The sequence below is a fragment of the Nicotiana tabacum genome, chromosome 18 (genome assembly GCF_000715075.1).
Source record: "Nicotiana tabacum cultivar K326 chromosome 18, ASM71507v2, whole genome shotgun sequence".
Lineage (NCBI taxonomy): Eukaryota > Viridiplantae > Streptophyta > Magnoliopsida > Solanales > Solanaceae > Nicotiana > Nicotiana tabacum.
In genome coordinates, this window is record NC_134097.1 from 121,873,373 (window position 1) to 121,891,872 (window position 18,500).

An 18,500-nucleotide genomic window follows, 5' to 3' on the forward strand; every position below is an offset into this window, starting at 1 on the left:
TATGCCTTTTTTGTTTCATTTGCTTAAGACTAATGTGAGGAAGCTAATAAGAGCGATTGGATTTTATTTCACCAACCAATCAGTTACGAACAAAAATGATACTTAAAATAACACCTAATTATACGATCTTTTAGTTTACATTTAATGATAGAGGAAAGCTTTCCTTTTGCATAGCCACTACCATTTAGCTCGGAAGGAAGAAGTAGCCAATCGAATTTAACCCCTTAGCTGAATGAACTAGCAAGGCGCTATATGACAAAAAATAGAGGACTGACGATAGATTGAGAAACTATTATCTATATATGAAATGATTTGTGTGCTGCAGTTGCTTCAACAGAATTTTAAAATCATAACACATTTTCACTACCTTAGTAGAAGAATTAAGAAAAGATCACTCAAAGCCAAATACTTCTTTTTCCTCATTATAATTTTTGTAGAATACATAGGAACAGACCAAAGCAGCGATTACAATGACTTGCGCTATTGACACTACAGAAACCAATGGTGTAAAACCTGACGAAATGAACATGAAATTTTAAGGGGAACTAAAAAAATAAATAGGCCCTATTATCTAAACCTATAAACCTCACCAAAGATCAACATATTGTGCAAAGAATCTCAAAATTTCAACCCAACCCTTCCGAGAATCCCAATCATGAGCTATGTAAATCAGTGCCACCCTCACTTCCGCCAGCCCTTGCATCGTGTTGTTAGGTGCCAATCTTGCCTTTGGCGACGTTTCAGTTTGCAGTATAAACAAATTTTACAACTGTTGACTGTGGATGCAATTCCCAACATATTTAAAGCCACTTAAAGCAAACCAGCAAGCAACGCTCCAGGATCTGATACAGCTGGTGGTGGACTTGTTGGTTGTGGTTGTGGTTGTAGAGGCGTGGGTGGTGCAGGCGCCCCAGGAGCTGTAGGGAGACTAACCAATTGTTCCTTAATGAACTCCTTCAACCTACATATATTTAGAAGAGAATCCATAGGTGATTTAAACGTCAGTAATGAGCGTTAAGAGGATTAACATTAGAAAGCACATTTAGCTCATACTCGAATGTCAGTGTAGGATCTCCAGAGGCAACTGTCATACGCAGTTGAGTTCTATCCGCTGGATCTGTTTCTATTCTTACCTGAATATCACAATTAAAGAAGTTGGATAATTTTTCTAGAACACTTCTCTATTTTAAACTAAATGATAAACCATAAAGATAACATCTTCTTGTCATAGGTTTTTCCATAAAAAAAATGACATATTCCAAAAAAAAAAAAAAACACAGTTTCCACCTTCTCTCATGAAGGAATGACCACTTCTGTCAACTGTCATGTAAGTTTTTTGGACAAACTGCTCTACTCAATCCAGGTAGAAGGCAAATTCCCCAAAGAAGAAGAAACTGATACGGTGAGCTAACTCGTATACTGCTATAAACTTAGTCATATTATATTTAAAAAAAATGTTTCAGTAAATTATTAAAATATATCTCTAAGCAGCAGAAAATGCTCGTGTTCAACTCCACCGAGCCAATAAAAATTATGGTATTTTCTTAGAGCATTAGGAGCATGTTTGGCCAAGCTTTTGGGAAGCAAAAAGTACTTTTTTTTGGTTAAGAGTACTTTCCGGAAAATTTAAGATGTTTTACCAAAATAAAAAAGTACTTTTGAGAAACAGTTTTGCTTTTGAAGAGCAGCTACAAATTCTAACTTCTTCCAAGAAGCAGAACCAGAAGCAAAAAATTAATTTATTCAAGACAATAATATCCTTACATTAAATTTATATTTTTCAAATTATCCCTCATTAATTTAACATTTTTATTTCTTTTTTCTCTTTTTACCATACATTTCTTCTCTTTTTTATTCTATCATATTTTTATTCTCTTTGTCCTATTTCTCTTTGGAATATTCTCTTTACTATAAATAGATCTCTTCTTTTATATAGTGATCTATAAGAGTAGATTTTTAATTTATATTGAGTGATCTATTTTGATATATTTAAATCATCATGTAAACAACAAATAATACTAGATACCCCAAATTATCATTTAAATTATATTTTTATTATAATAGATATTTAAATGTATTATCTTTTTTAAATAATACTAATTGCAAACTGAACCTTTACGGTCCTTTTTTGTAATTTGATACTCAAAGGTACTTTTTGGAATGATTGGCCAAACACAATTTGCTTGCAAAAAGCACTACTCAATGAATTGGCTAAACACAAACTGCTACTTTGCAAAAGCACTTTTTCGAAAAGCACTTTTGAACAAAAGTAATTCTAAAAATAAGCAATTTTTGATAGCTTGGCCAAACGGGCTCTAAGGCAGCAGTATCACAAGATCACTAGCTTACCAAACACAACATGGCTCGCGTACTCTCAGAATAGAAAGTTGTGCTAGCAATCAAATTATTTGTATTTGGATCCTGCATAAGAAATCAAGAGTTGCAACATAATGTTAATGTGAAGGTAAAAAATCTTGAAGGGAACAAGCCAAAATAGACGAAAGATCAGAAACTCACAAGTCCTGGACACACCACCAACCGGAGACTGTTGAACAAGTTTGCCATTTCAAGAAGTGGCAATGGTCTTACACCTCTAACCTGGTCAAAATAGAAAATTAGTTCGAGGCCATATGTCAGATATGTGCGCACGTAAGTTTGAGATGGAAATCTAGGTATTCGTTCGTGAATTGTGATGTGCTTAGTAATACACACGTAAGAGCAAATTTCCATATGCAAGTATATTGCTAAAGTTCAACAAAGAGAATGGACATACCACTTCTTGGAGCTTCAATGGCGGCCCAGATAGTGATCTCCATTGTGGGAAAAATTCTTCTGGAGATACTGAGATAGACTGAAGAAACTTATTCAAGAGAGCAGGAAGACGAAGTTTAACATTAACCTGTAAAATGCACAACAAAGTGAAAATAATAAATACAAGAGCTGACCTAACAATGACAGAACATTAGACACCCGAGCTCTAAACCCTCTACCCAGGAGAGAGGCTGTTTTCACTCTATTCCCTAGGTGACTTGAACCCCCAACCTCATGATTGAAGTAGTGGGTCCTTATCACTAGGATATCACTGACTTCTATATCTCAAACCATATGAAAAACGCAATTCATAAAGAATTAGTACCAGATGGGTTCCAAACTTATATGAGAAGTCAAGAACAGCAACATCCCTACTTGGACGAAGGTTAACAACTTCAAGCGGACATTGAACCTGGAGAAATTCATTTAGTTGGAGATTAGAAGATGTGACTATCAAATGACAAAAACTCAACTCATGAAACAAGTAAATAACTATCTGACCTGTGCACGTGGTGGAATAGTCTCAGGTACTAATGATAGTTCCACCCTCAAATGAGATGGAGGCAATATTTGAGCCTGTACTGAAGCCAGTGGAGAGGTATTTTTATTTCCTAAGAAGAGGACAAGTCGTCCATGATGTGCCCGCCAATCTGCTTTTATACCAATCTGGAATTATGCCAACCAAAAGCACTAAGTCCATAGAAGTCCATCACTTGACAGTTAAAACAACAAAACTCTGGATCGATCATCTACCTGAATATATGGATCCTCATATAATACACCACTATCTTTAAGGCACAAGGCATGAAACCTTTCTGCAATGTTTCCTATTGGCTACAACCAGGAAAGGTAAAACTGTCTGTCAGAATATCTAATTTCCGAAGAGGTGACTGCACCCTAATAAAAATCTTAAGTGCAGCAAAAATCTCCCTTCATTTTGAAAAGGCGATAATTATTAGTTGATTTTGCAGAGAATGAAATGAATGTGCTACTGGCAAATGGTAATGAACATGTATTTGCGGTCATCCAAGCAAGTGCCTTTACTAGCCAAACACTTTTAAAGCTTATCCCAGCAGCTTTCAGCAAAATTAATAACAGAAATCTTTTACAACTTTCAAAGAATAGGAAAATATGATGAACTGAGAGACCTGAATCTGATAAAGCAATCACGGGAACCAGGAGTCATAACAAGAAAGCTAGTGGGTAAAGCATATATTAACAAACGTAAAAGAAGGCAGTACCTGGATGGTGTTCATCTGTTCTTCAACAGGTGCAAGTGCTAGTGCATCCTCTGCAGTTGGAGCACCTTTAACACCAGCACCCAAATTATGGTCAGATTGGTTAGCATCAGGCTGAGGGACCTCAATAGCCAGAGGACTTAAAAGATCACCCAGGAGATCAGGCGAAGGGGTTGAAGGGGGTTGAGGATCCACAACAGTCAAAGTTCCATTTGACTGAGTCTCCCCTTGATCTGCTGAATCACGATCCTGTCCATAAAGTAAATTGTTGGTTACCATCTAATACTAAAAACATAGAAAATTATATCCTCAATTTTTGCATAAATGGTCAGAGAGAAACATTACCACATTGCTCATGCTTGGAACTTTTACTAAACCTAGCTGGCTGACTGGTGGAGTTCCATTAGCAGGGCGTTGGTCTGACATTACTAAAGCATTAGAAGTTTGCTGTTGTGCACGCAACTTGATTGCACTTTGGTCAGCGGTATCAGCCTCAGTATCCTCAGCTTTTCTTATCAGTGAAGACTACATCGTAAAGAGAATATAGTCGCTTATCACCAATGATAACAATAACAATAATAAAAGGACAATGTCATACTGCAAAAATTGAAATATTACATTATATGATGCAAAAGGAGGACTCCCGTCGAACTAATACATCAATTATGCAGAATACTGCAGAAAATAAATAATCAGAGTTGAGAAGTCCTGCATGCATACCTGTCGCTCAGGGAACTTTGGCATTTCGGCTAAGATATCCATTAAAGCTGCACCTTTCTTACTCAACTCAAAGTATTCCACAGCCCGTTGCTGTATTTCAACTTCGATGCAGCTTTCATATCTGGGATATTATGCAGCTCTATAAATTATCGCAATAACTTAGGAAATACACGCAGAAGAAAAAACGACCGTACAGGATAAACAGAAATTACAACACCATAAATTAATACTATCTTACTTCCTGAATATTGCCCAAATCTGATTCTGCAGCTCTGGATCTGGTGGCTGTGTGTGCATCAATATCTTTGCATAAGTTGACAGAAGAATGGGAATTGTTGAAGTCCTGAATAACATAGTTTGTGTAAAATATCAGATAGGATAATAAAAAACAATGACAAAATGAGATCAAACACTGAATGTACTTACGTAACAGTAGGAAGCTTCTCATGAATGATGTTAAAGATTTCCTTTGGACTACATCCAGGCCTTCTAGCCAGAAGATGGCTGTATTCTCCAAGGATATATGCACTGACCTACTCCATCACATAACATCGAAAATACATTTTCAATTAGCTTCCCAATATATTTTCTTTTTCAAACTGACCAGAAAAGGACAGCAGATGCATCGGAATTCAAAATATAGATCACGAAGATGATTATTTTGCTCTTAGGTGCTTATCTCTGGCTGTGAGGCAACTAACATAAAACTTGAAGAGCAAATGAAACAACAAAAAGTTCTAACAATAGGGTGATGAAAATCTAGCTTGAACATAAAATTAGTGCTACCCAGGTTAGGTCAACACAATGGAAGCCTAAACAATATAAATGAGCTATATATGAGTTTCGAATGCCTTGGATTAACAGCAGGCATCCATGTAAAATGGAGGCATCAAACCAGGTCTCAAATTGTTGACAATACATGCCTTAAATTTTGATCCTTGACTCAAGCCTGTTCTTGGTATAAGGGCATGATTAAATCAAGGTGCAAGCTATTTCTATCTCAGGAACAGCTCAACCCAACATCTCTTCCAAACTTGTCTCAGAAGGTAACTCCATTCATTCTTCCACTTGGCAGTACATATCCAAGACTTGGTTTTCCCTTCTCATGCACACGGCTTCAAATGAATTCCCGACCTCCAAGGACATTCCTCTAGTTTAATTTATATGCCAAAATAACAAATAAAGGTATGCTGCATAGAGACTTGGAGCTTAAAATTCATGTAACTATTATATGTCAAAATGACTTAGGTTGGACTACCCATTCATATTACCAGCTACCAATGAGTCTAGCATGATAAGTAAGCAGAGATAATCCATTAGGATTCATACCATTGGCATATATATATATATGTGTGTGTGTGTGTGTGTGTGTGTAACAGGTTATTAGCATTGAAAGAGAATGTGCTCACCTTGACCATTGTTTCATGAATGGCAGGCTTATCAAGATATTCTCTGGCTTTCAAAGCTGCATAAGGCTGAGGAAGGGGTTGAAAGTAGTGAGCTCCATCTAAAGAGACACCAAACAAAAGTAGCATATACAAAAGAGCAGCTAGAGTTACCTGTAGATCTTCGTTATTTGTAACAAACTGCACAACACGGAACCAAATGTCATCACTGACGAAATCACCAGCCTTGTCAATTAATTGAAGGATGACATCAACATACCTGCATGCCAAACCACGAGGGACACTCTTAGCTGTTATCACATTGTAGATCCATAAAGCAAGATTAGACAGTTTCAGCCACATTCATCTAATTCTGAGTGCTTGATAGCTACTAAAAGCACCAGATTTGGAGTTAACATGCACAAAGAGAGCAACACAATCTTTGAATGATATATTTCTCATGATGGTCCCTTTTATAACAATTGACTGAATAAATCCCCTGAAAAGGCTTCAACAACCAAACTGAAGGACTTCGAGAAGACAAGATATTTGAATTTCATCAACTTCAAAAGCAGGAGAAATGATATTTCGCTATATCCTTGATTCGCAGTGTAGTCAGAATATGTAGGCAACATGGTTTTTCGGATAAGGAACATATATGCAAAGTTTTTTAAACTCCAAATTCCAAAAGGCAACCATATATTGCTAAACAGCTCAAGAAAAGTGAAGTTTCATTATGTCCATATCTATTTCATACCATGACAAATCAGGAGCAAATTTCTCTGCAAGAATTGCAATTTTGAGTGACAGTTCTTCACGCATCACAAACTCTGCTGTATTAAGATACTGACAAACAAAACAGATCAGTTGTGTATTTTTTTACCTCGCCCAATCAAAACTTTTGTTCTACATATTATATAAATAAAATAACCATGAAAAGAAAAATTCAGAAAGTAACAATGCAGAATCCTGATACCTGCAATAATTCCTCCACTATGTCCTTGGCATTGGAAACATCACACATTCCATATAGTAAATCAAGGGCACGCCTCCTTATACTGTTTGTAATGCTTAATGTCAGTAAAAGAAAGCAATTTGATAGTTTCAAAGTTGAACTAACATAGGCTAAAAATAAAAAAATAGACACGCACACACGAGAGACTATTACTAACATCTTTTCCATCATTTCACCAGAAAAGATTAGGATATCTGAATAAAACAGCAGAGATACCGAATGTACTGCTTTGATGTCAGTAAATTGATAAGCAAAGCTCTCTTTAAGAAGTAACAATGCACATGTCACAAACAAAAAGTGTTTGAGCAGACAAATTTGAGCTTTTAACACTTAATCGCTGCAGCAGCATAGTTTACTTAATGTACCTCTGTTGAAAAACAAAAGCAGGGAATAGATGATAAGGAAACGGAAAAGCTCCAAATAACCTGATATCAGGATCCTTCAGTGAGGTAATAATCTGGGCTTGATGTCTTTTTATGATGTCCTGTACATCTGTGACCATCAACATCCGAGTCATATTTTCCTGCACGGAATACAGAGATGTGGAAATCAGACAGTGGTTTATACAGGGTAACTGGATCTTTATTGCAAGTTCCAACAGTTTGTGAGAATAGCATATCAGGAACTACAAATGTGAAAGTGCAGCTGCTGAAATGAAAACCTCTTACATGCACAACAATAAGATACCCCTCCGTTCATTTTTACTTGTCCACTACACTAAAAAAAGCTGTACACTTTTACTTGTCCAGTTTGGTAAACCAAGATATAATTTACCATTTTACCTTAATTATTAAGTACTAATCATTTTCAATTCATTTTCAAACATTTTGGATCTATAATAATCATAGTTAGTTTTCCAATAGTTAATAAATGCATCAGGCAACGTCCCTCAACTACCCCAACTAATCTATATATTGTATAGAGTACTTATGCTTCTTGCGATGTTGTCAAAGGCGCGCTTAAAGCACGTTTAAGCGAAACATCTTGAGCGCCTTGCCTCGCCTAGCGGGCGCTTCAATGTCATCATCAAGGCTCTAAGATATACTTTTCCTTGTCAATGAGTGCAATGCTGAAGAGGCGACACTAAACAATTGATATTTCATTTTATCATATATATATTTTAACTTCTTTGTCCATATAATTGTTATTCGTGCTTATAATATTGATCTTGGACTACACATACATATTTGTATTTTTTTCCCATTTGTCCCTTTCTTCGTTAAAAGCCCACACTTTATTTGCGCCTAAAGTCCCAACAGATCGTAGAGCTTTTTTGTGCTTTTCACCTTTGATAACACAGGTTTCTTGTTAAGCTTAATAAGTGCATCAGGCAACTTCCCTCCATTACACTTACAAACATTCTTCAAAGTAAGTTGGTGAATTTATCTTGTAGCCATACCTTCGTGAACTCTCTCAATAGAATGAACATTTTAAAAGAGTTATTTTGGTGGGAAAATTGTATAAGATGAAAAAAGGGTGAAACTTTTGCTCCAATTTTTTTTATAAGGACTAAATGAAAGTGTTAAAACCAATATTCAATTATTGGGTTGAAAACTTGAACAATCAACCAACTGTTATGTTTGATTGATTTCAATTATTTAGATGACTTATTATAATTTGGGGTGGTATAGTAAAATTATTACTTTATTAATTACTTCTTAAGGGGTGTGCCTAGTCAAAACATGGACAAGTAAAAATGGACGTCCATATTTGACTAGGCACATCCCTTAAGAAGCAATTAATAATGTGATAATTTCATTCTATCACCCTAATTATGAATAGCCATCTAAATAATTGAAATCAATCAAACATAAAAGTTGCAGCTAGTGGTGGCAAAATGGTTAAAAGAAAACAGTTATCCACCCATATTATCCATTAAAAAATGGGTTGGATAATGAGTTTTTTTAAAAACGGGTTAAATATGGATAAGAACCATATTATTTACTTTTTTTTTTTTTGATAAGGTAAATTGTGAACCATATTATCCACTTAGAAAATGGATAACTAATGGATTTAACTTTTACATTTATAAATCCTCAAATTGGGGGTTCCAGTTTGGGAGACTAGGAATTCTCCCAAAAGTGATCACATTCAAGAAGTCATAAGTAATATGGATATCCATTTTATCCGCTGTTTAAACCGTTTTTTATCCGTATTAAATATGGGTCGAGTCGGATAATTTATCCGTTTTTGCATTACCCGTTTTCGATCCGCTCATATCCGACCCGACCCGCTTGTCACCCCTAGTTGCAGCCAACTAATAGTTCGCTCAAGTTTGCAACCCAATAATTAAATATTGGTTTTAACTCTTTCACGCATCTCCTAAAAAATTGGAGCAAAAGTGTTTACCCTTTTTTCATCTTATACATTTTTTTAAAATTTTTCCACAGAAAATAACCCTTTTAAAAATGTTTCACTCTATTGAGAGAGATCACAAATGTATAGCTACAAGACAAATTCACCAAAATACTCCAAAGGTATGCTTCACTATGAAGAATTTCTGCTAAGAAACAAGGGTGATGGAGGGATGTTGCCTAATGCACTAATTAAGTTTAACAAGAAGCATAAGTACTCCATACAACATATAGATTAGTTGTGGTAATGGAGGGACATTGCCTGATGTGTTCATTAACTATTGGAACACTAACTTGACTATTATAAATCCAAAATGTTGGGAAACGAATTGAAAATGATTAGTAGTACTTAATAATAAAGGTAAAATAGGTATGAAGTAAATTATCCCTTCGTTTTCTAAACTAGACAAGTAAAATGGACATTTTTTTAAGTATCGTGGACAAGTAAAAATGGACAGAGGGAGTTGTTTGTATGCGGCTAAAACTTACCAAACCGAGATAACGAATATTTGGCTCACGGACAGCAATGAATTTCCCAAGCAGTGCAACACATTGAGACATCATCTCTTTTTCAGCATCAAGATGCATGACCTGCAGCAAATCAATTAGAAGTCTAACTTAGTAAGTATTCCAAGAAAGCAAAGGACAACTTAATACAGCGGCCAGGCTTTGAAAATTCAGATAATGCAACAAGTCCATCTTATGTACCAAAAAAAGAACAGAGATCTTGTCATGTAGCTATAAATCCTGAATTTGTCAGGAAACTGGAAGAAATAGAAGATGTATAAGTTTGAAGTTGACATCATAACAAATGTCCAAGAAAAAGAGAACAGAAGCACCACATAGTAGTTTTGAATAACTAATCACCAGGCTTCCACTTCAGGAATATCATTATTCATAGAGCACTAACTTACTCAATGTAAGATGCCATTGTCATTAGCATATGAACAAGAAATCCTCATATAGAGCACAGATTTAAAGGGAAAGGATAATGGTTGATACATTTAGAAACTTACAAGGGCAAGGGCTTCAAAGAGGACAGCATGTGATGCATTGTTCTTGTTCACATTTTTCACCACATCGGTTCCCATCAATATCCTTTGCAAAACCTGATTGATTATAATGAATCCAGAACATTTTTGAGATTTTACTGCAGATTCTTTTTGGACAAATAAAGATCAAATAGAAAAAGGTGATATGCTCTCAGCAAAAGAAGATTATTTCTATTTAGCAGGCGAGCATACCTCAAACAGTGATCTTCTAGTATTTGGATCCTCAATAGTAGGAAAATACTGAAGAGCCCTCATAGTCTTTACCTGAAACGAGAATCATCAAAATTGAGACCATGCTTAAGCAGAGATGCCAGACTCGACATATTCTTTCATGTTGATGCGTCAAATTTGACATCCTATCTGTGCGCCCAACTCTATTTCATGCATTCAATGTGCATAAATTGATCACTCATCCGATTGCAAAACATATTAGTATTTATAAATTTCAGGAGAACATATTGAGTTTTTTTCTTAAGCAAGTAATGGCTATTGCAGATTGCACAGGAAAAGTAAATAAACCTGAAGCCAGGGAGATGGGATCCCATAGTAGGTATATTCCTGTGGTACATCTTGGCTCCTTGCAAGCCTTTCCAATACTTTAACACATTTTGGAAGACAACTCCAATATTCTTCGTGGTTATATGACACTAATGCAACTAGAAGGCTCATGGAAGATGTCAAGACACCTAAATCCCGTTCATCTAGCAGTTGTGCCATCCGATCTGACCTGGATTATGAGGAAAACTCCAATTGTTGGGACATAAATGAAGTCAATTCATAAACATCCATATAAGTTATTACACTTACCAGCCATCTACATTCATGACATCAGGATTTTTCCTGAAAAGACGTAGGAGACATAATGCAGCCTTCTTCCTCACCAGCGGTCTGCAACTGCTTGATATCTGAATCAACAAAAAAAGGAAAAACAAATAGAAAGCCCACGTCAGTCATAGACTTGGGATACTGGCTGGCTACTGCAAATATCACTTACAAGTAACTTTTGAACATCAGGAGCTAGAGATTCTGCAAAGTCTCTTCCCCCAATATTTCCAACCTGTACAGATATATCAAACAGTTGAAACTTGTAACGAACTAACAAAGAACAACGGATCTGCTTCTAGGAAGAAAAAAAAGAAGAAAAGATCTGAAATTCGTACCAATGTCAATGCTAGACATTGGAAAGTCTCATTGCGGCCGACTATGTCATTGCGTACTGTATTAATGGCTAATCTTAAAAAATCATGATTCTCATTGAGCAAACATGATGTCACTATATACCCAACCTACAAAATACCAAAAAAATCAGTTGAACTTTTAAGCCTTTGCTTCAAAAAAATTACATAAAAAGCGGAAGGTGCAACACAAGGAAGAGTGGCATATGCTAGCTCACCTATCAATATGAATGCATGGACATTACAAAGTAAAACAAGACATTGTTAACCCACAACACTCTCCAATTTGATCAAATGTTAAACCGTGACAAAAACGGTTTTATGAGAAATATCAAGTTTATCAACCTCTGGAAGGTTCACGATCATTATGAATAGACTAAAGAGATAGGAGCGTTGCATTCAACATGAATAAGGTCACCAAGATACTAGTACTAGTATAAAAAGCAAGATGTGACAAAACAAATTGTGTTTTCCATACATTCTCAATTTACTAGGCATATACATCAATTCAATCAAACAGATGAAAGACTTTAAACTTACCTAAACCAATTTTGATGAGTTATCCATGTCTAGAAATGAAAAAGGAAAAAAGAAGGTACCTGCTTCTCAGGATACTTTGGAGCAGATATCAGAGATACAGCTTCCATGTGACCAAAGTCCACATCATAACCAAGCATATAAATATACAGCATTTTCCAGACATATTTCTTCTTTTCATATGGTGTCAAACCCTGTATAACGCAAAATATAATTCAATATTCAGGGGCAACATCTATGTTAATTTAACACACGATGCGGCAGGTCTATGGGTGATGATTTTAGGAGGAAAAAAAAGATGATTTTTTTATAAGAAGCAAACATGGGAAAGCAGTGAACAAATATGGAAGGTTCTGGTCCCTGATGACAAAGCATAGTTTGCAAGACTTATGCTGAACTGAATAAAAAGTCAACAGAAAGAACAAGAAAGGGGGAAACAAAGAAAATGAGAGAAAGATAGAAAGATAAAGAGGGGGAGAGAGATAGAGAAGAAAAAGAATCTATATTCCGAAACTTTTCATAGAAAAATGTTTTGTTTGTTTTGAATATGAACGTAGCTGGTAAGAAAAATATGATTGTCAGTTTCATTTGAGGAACATATTCCCCCTATGGAGATGTTCTGGATAGGATGGAAAGAAGTGGCCCTAGTCTCTTCTTGCTTGAAAATGAATTTTGTTTGCTATGGTAGTAACACTAGTTTTATTTCATGGTTCACGATAAAAAAACTCCAGCAAAATACTGAGACAAAAAAATGAGACAAGCATAGTGAATTTAGGTGGCCAGTAAGAGGGAGCTTCCAGTATATTCTTCAAATCCAGTTATTTTGGGGATGACGGGGTCAGAGAAGATGTCACTATAAGGATTGCGGCCTGGTTATCAGGCATTTTAAGGATTAAAAAAGAATAAAATAATAACATCTGTATCAGGAATACATTTTGGCATTTACCCCTAAGGAAATTGAATGTTACACTACTTACAATTGATTGAGTTAATCATTATAAATATGTTAATGTTTTGGCCTTGCTATAACTGAGCAGCTTAGGGAAGAGCATCAAGTACCTGTCAGTTCATAATGCGTCTAAACTACTATAAATATAATTTCTGCGCCTCCCTTTTACAGTAGATCACTATAAAACTCGTGTTACCATTGATAGCCTGGAGAAGAAAGACCTTCCCCCCTCTCACCAAATACCCTTTTGAACAAGAGAAGAAATAACTGAGATTTATTATCACTTTATCACCAGCTGCCATTGAAGGATAGTCCAATACCTAAAACAACTCCATTCAAATGACTCCTTCCTAGCAACTTAAGGAAAATGACATGGACAAAGCTTCAAGACAACCAATTTCTGACCATTCTACATCTTTCTTTGTTTATTTTTAATAACCGATTTATTCTTCTTATTTTTAATAAACGAGAAATCTCTGAGGGCCAATTGGCGCATGGTCGGAAACTCAGTGAATAATGGGCTCGCCCTCTACCCTTCCCCACTTAAGTACCAGGTTTTTGTTTGCAGCGGTTCCGAACGCTTGACATGCACCTAACACACATCAAGAGCCGCACTCTTACCACTGAACCAAAGCCCTGGGGGCGTCTTTGTTTTTTGATCTAACAACTTTCAGGATAAAAAATGAAGCAACGAAACAAAGGCAACCTATCCTGAATATTAACATGCTAATTACACCTAACAAGAGCATCACCTTGCATCAAAGGGATTGTAGAAAAAGAAGTTGATATAATCCTGGTTGTAAGGCGTATATGCTTCCAAATTAATTTTCAGAATATCCTAGTAAAAGTTTAATATTTTTAAAACCAGTCATACCATCAGCAACCACAAATCATTTTCGATCATACTCATACTTCAAATCAACTACTGAGCATCTCTTTGGAATACCACATTTACCTCATTTCTAGGTCACAATAGCTTATGTAAAAAAGTATATCTCTGTCTTTCCAGCCTTGGGCAAAGTAATAATTCAGGTACACTTCCTTGGGGAGAGCTGCCACAACACTCGTGACAGCCATTTCAAATGTGATATCAGGTACATAAATGGATATCAGTTAGATTGGCATAGCCAAAGGTACACTCCCTTAATTTTTGGTATACACCATCGGCAACTTGCTGTTATTGACTACTATTCAACTTAATGATCAAGTGAAAACCCCTTATTTGACAGGTCCCCATACAGTAGCTAACAGACCTTGAAATATGTGCCACCTTCAAACTGCTATCTTTCCTTTAGTAACCAGATCCCCACATTGTTTGTCTAAAAAGTACTTTTGTCCCAATTTATATAACATTAATGTTACAAATGCTTGACACTATATTTTTTATTGCTAATTTGACACTGTCATTAAATATTCAAATATTAAACATTGATTTGATGTTTTCTCTATTGAATTAACTAATCAACCATTACTTTATTCCATTCTACTATCACCAATAAATATATATGTCAAATTAATATCTTAAACTCTACACTCAGTTAAATACATCACATAAAAATGAACCAAGAGATCGAGTAGCATAAGCATCTAATTGGTTTCTCTTTTATTGAGTGCAAATCTAATTGGTTTCCAAACTGAGTTGCCCTATCAGTTTCTCACAAATTACTGCAAGTTACTCTTTTTTTCCTTATGGCCAGCTTGCATACAACTCGACTAATTACACAGGGTACCTAACTGTGTCCACCAAGTTTTAGACATGTGGGAAGAAATAACCTAGTGTTTACTTAACTAACTGTTAAAGCCATCACTATAGCACGTCCAACATAACCCTAGCATAATGCAGAAAAAGCAGAAACTCAATTACTCTCCACTGACGTAAAATTCAAAGTTGAAATTTTGCATTTCCTAATAAACCATATCACAGAGTTAACAGAGTTGTAATTGCAAAAAAGAGGAAACCTTTTCGTTTTTAAAGCGAGTACGAATATTGCCGAGCTCTTTATCGACACGAAGGCGTTCCTGTTCTTTGTTCTGGCAATTACGAATGTCGCTTATGAACACCGACAATCCTCTCATTCCAGATAACGCCATTTCCGTTCAGATCCAGCCGATAAGGTCCGCTCACTCTGTCTTTTTCTTTGATCCGACGGTCCACAAAGAAAGATCGAGGTTCAGATTACGAACGGTAATGGCGGCTCTACGTGTTTTGCGCACGAAATGTATAGATATATAGATGTGTATGTATAGGTAGAGAGAGAAAGAAGGCTGATCTAGAGAGAGAAAGTGGACTGAGAAAATTGGAAAAGCCGTCGGCCAGTTGGAAGACGACGACGACTTTTAATTTTAGTTTAATTATTTTTATTGACGATATGACATAACACAGAAAAAAGCATCATTTCTTTGAGTTTCCAATTGTTTTTTTTTTTTTTTTTTTTTTGTGATTCTTTTTAGTAAGAGAACAATTGACTGTTTGATACTGGATTTTTGAATTTTGTGGGTGGTTTTCTTGTATTATGACCAATATTAATTAGTACATTTTGACCTAGCAACTAGATTGGGATATGCAATATCCACACACACATTTTCTACTTAACCAACAACAAACATATTGAATAATATGAATCCCCACATATTACTGAATCATAATTAAATGGAGTATATATTTTCACTTTAATATTTACTACTAAAATTGAATTATTAAATTTTGATATAAATATCGACTGCAGCTTAATATTTAACATCCTAAAAAATTTCCTTGTATAGAGCTTATTAGAAGATTAGTATCCAACTAGAGAAATCTAAATCATATGTGGGAAAAAATATTCAATACCTTATGACTTGCTATCGGTGTAATACCTTGTGCTTGCTACTCAAGATATTAGAACTAATTTAGTTTCGATATGAGTAGTAGAATAAGTTTGGAAGTTGGTACTTTGGATATTGATTATTTGGCCACTTGCATCCATTTCAATAATCCCAAGATCCAAGAAAAAAACCGTAATGGTTTGTTAGTTTTAAACTTAGTATATAAAATATATTTTTCATATACAAATTTATTAGGTACGGTTCGATATTTTTTGATTTATTTTTATAAAATTAAAAGCTTATCCTATTATTCGATACGGTTATAAGTTTATATAAAAACCTACGATTTTATTAAAAGAAATCTAATAATCAGTTTGATATTCGGCTGGTTTAGTCGATTTTTAAAGATCCAGACACCCGTGAGAAGTAAAGAATTGACCTAAGGTAAGAAAAGTTATCTTCCAAGAAAAAGAATGACAATGAAAACTAAAAGTTGTACATTATGGTACAAGATCTAATAGTTTAACTCTATAGTTCTAGAATCAGACATTGTATATTTAATTAAAGAATTAGACACTGTTTAACAGTAACACTTTTAACTTTTAATTAAAGAATATACACTTTTAATTCTTTGCTTGTAAATCTTCACAAATTTAATGAATTATATACTATTACATGCTATGTTAAATTTGTACTATTACTTCATATTTGAGGGTAATATAGTTATAAAAATAGCCTAGATGTAATATATTATTATTTTCTATATATAAAGGAGCCAAAAACCCACATCTTAATATATTGAAGATAATGAACATATGCATACATCACAAAGATAAATTAAAATTTACTAATATCTGAGGGACCCAAAATGTTATTATCCCACAAATTAGGCTATTACTATAGACAAACAGATTATTGGTTGTTGGGAACTTGGAGTAGTAAACTTTTTGCTTTGGTCATAGTAATACTTTCCAAAAGTGTCAAAAAGGTATCATGTTAAAGTTTAAACAAAACAAAAAATTAAAACAAACTAAAGGAAATCATAATTATTTTATTTCGAGTCATTATGTAGATGGGTAAAGTCTAAAGGACTTCAATCATTACATCTTTTATTCAATTCTGCCCTCCATGTGAACCCTCTCTTTTTTGCTGTAGAATTACAAAATTATTTCAAGCTTTAATTTAAAATATATGTTAATTTATTTCCAGAAAAAAAAATTGACACAGATGACAATTGACAGATTGGGTTTAAGTTAAAACATGTCTACTAAGTCTATTTTTGGTCTTTCTTTTTTCCAAAAAAATTATCCTAAAATGGAATGCAATTTCAAGCTTTTTTTTTTCTCCCTATGTTTTGGCAATTGAGGAAAGAGTGAAGAGTGAAGAAACTTCTGGTTTGAAATTGCAGCTATTTCGAGGTATGGTGCAGAACCACGGCGCACCATACCTCCACAGTCCACTCTGTTCGTTCTGATAGAGTTTAAATATTGTACATTGATAGTATAAAAATATATTCATCTGAGGTAATTTTATTAATAAATAAATATAAATGGTTAGTAAGGAGTGGTATGTTATAATAAGTCATAACAAAAAATAGCTTAAATTGTGTAAACAACTTCATTTAAAAATTTAAACCGACATGATTATTTAATTTGTATCTGCTAGATCTTCAAAAGTGCTAAGCTATGAAAAGATGAAACATCGAAATTGTTAGACTTAGTTATGAGAGTAAAGGGAATTGGAAAAGAAGAGACCTTTTCGTTTTTAAAGCGAGTACGAAGACTGCCGAGTTGTTTGTCAACGCAAAGGCGTTCCTGTTCTTTGTTTTGGCAATTACGGATATTACTGATAAACACAGATAAACCTCTCATACCAGATAACGCCATCGATATCCTCAGCACCTCCGATTTCCTAATTTGATCCGACGTCGTTCTATGTCTTCTCTGAATATCATAATCGTGATTCGAGAAAATGTATAGATATATAGGGATGTGTATGTATAGGTAGAGAGAGAAATATAGGACGAGGTGGGCTGAGAAATTTGGAAAAGCCGTCGGTTCAGTTCAGTGCCAGCGGTAGAAAGACGACTCTTAATTTTATGTTAATGATTTTGTTGACTCAATACAGTTAGGGGTCGTTTGGTAGGGTGTATAAGAACAGTGCGGAATAATGTGTATTAGTAATGCAAGCATTAGTTATGCAAATATTATTTCTTATCTATTATTTGGTGTGGTGTATTAAAATTATAAATGCATTGCATAATTTTTTTTTAAAAATAGTTGCTTACAAAAATGCCCTCCATATTCTCTAACTTTAAGAGACTTTAAGGACAATTTTGTTTTTAGCCATGCTAATGCATGCATTAAAGCCTTGATATTACTAATGCCATGGTTTTCTATGCACTACTTATGCATAGGATAATGTCAAGTATAATGTATAATTAATATAAGTATTAGTTA

The 18,500-nt window shown here is 34.8% G+C and overlaps 1 protein-coding gene across 4 annotated transcripts; it reads right to left on the minus strand.

The window, feature by feature from the left end:
* Positions 1 to 398: 398 nt before the first annotated feature.
* On the minus strand, positions 399 to 18,166 carry LOC107792655 (AP-2 complex subunit alpha-1). 4 transcript variants are annotated; one of them, XR_012702290.1, is made up of 27 exons: positions 15,196 to 15,606; positions 12,350 to 12,481; positions 11,736 to 11,861; positions 11,570 to 11,632; positions 11,383 to 11,480; positions 11,095 to 11,302; positions 10,768 to 10,839; positions 10,540 to 10,632; positions 10,013 to 10,114; positions 7,595 to 7,692; positions 7,131 to 7,212; positions 6,912 to 7,000; positions 6,329 to 6,434; positions 6,179 to 6,244; positions 5,196 to 5,302; positions 5,008 to 5,112; positions 4,770 to 4,890; positions 4,395 to 4,574; positions 4,053 to 4,298; positions 3,565 to 3,645; positions 3,313 to 3,477; positions 3,137 to 3,223; positions 2,774 to 2,899; positions 2,518 to 2,593; positions 2,350 to 2,421; positions 1,054 to 1,133; positions 399 to 961 (listed from the first exon to the last, which is right to left on the minus strand). XR_012702290.1 is itself a non-coding variant. In XM_016614890.2 (27 exons), the coding sequence occupies exons 1-27, from the start codon at positions 17,925 to 17,927 to the stop codon at positions 811 to 813; spliced, it is 3,069 nt and encodes a 1,022-aa protein (XP_016470376.1). In that variant the 5' UTR covers positions 17,928 to 18,166; the 3' UTR covers positions 399 to 810. The 4 variants fall into 4 exon arrangements, 3 of the variants coding, with proteins under 3 accessions (XP_016470376.1, XP_016470377.1, XP_075093315.1); XM_016614890.2 differs by lacking the exon at positions 15,196 to 15,606 and adding an exon at positions 17,796 to 18,166 and having other exon boundaries at positions 2,518 to 2,598; XM_016614891.2 differs by having other exon boundaries at positions 2,518 to 2,598; positions 15,196 to 15,605.
* Between the last annotated feature and the right edge of the window lie 334 nt (positions 18,167 to 18,500).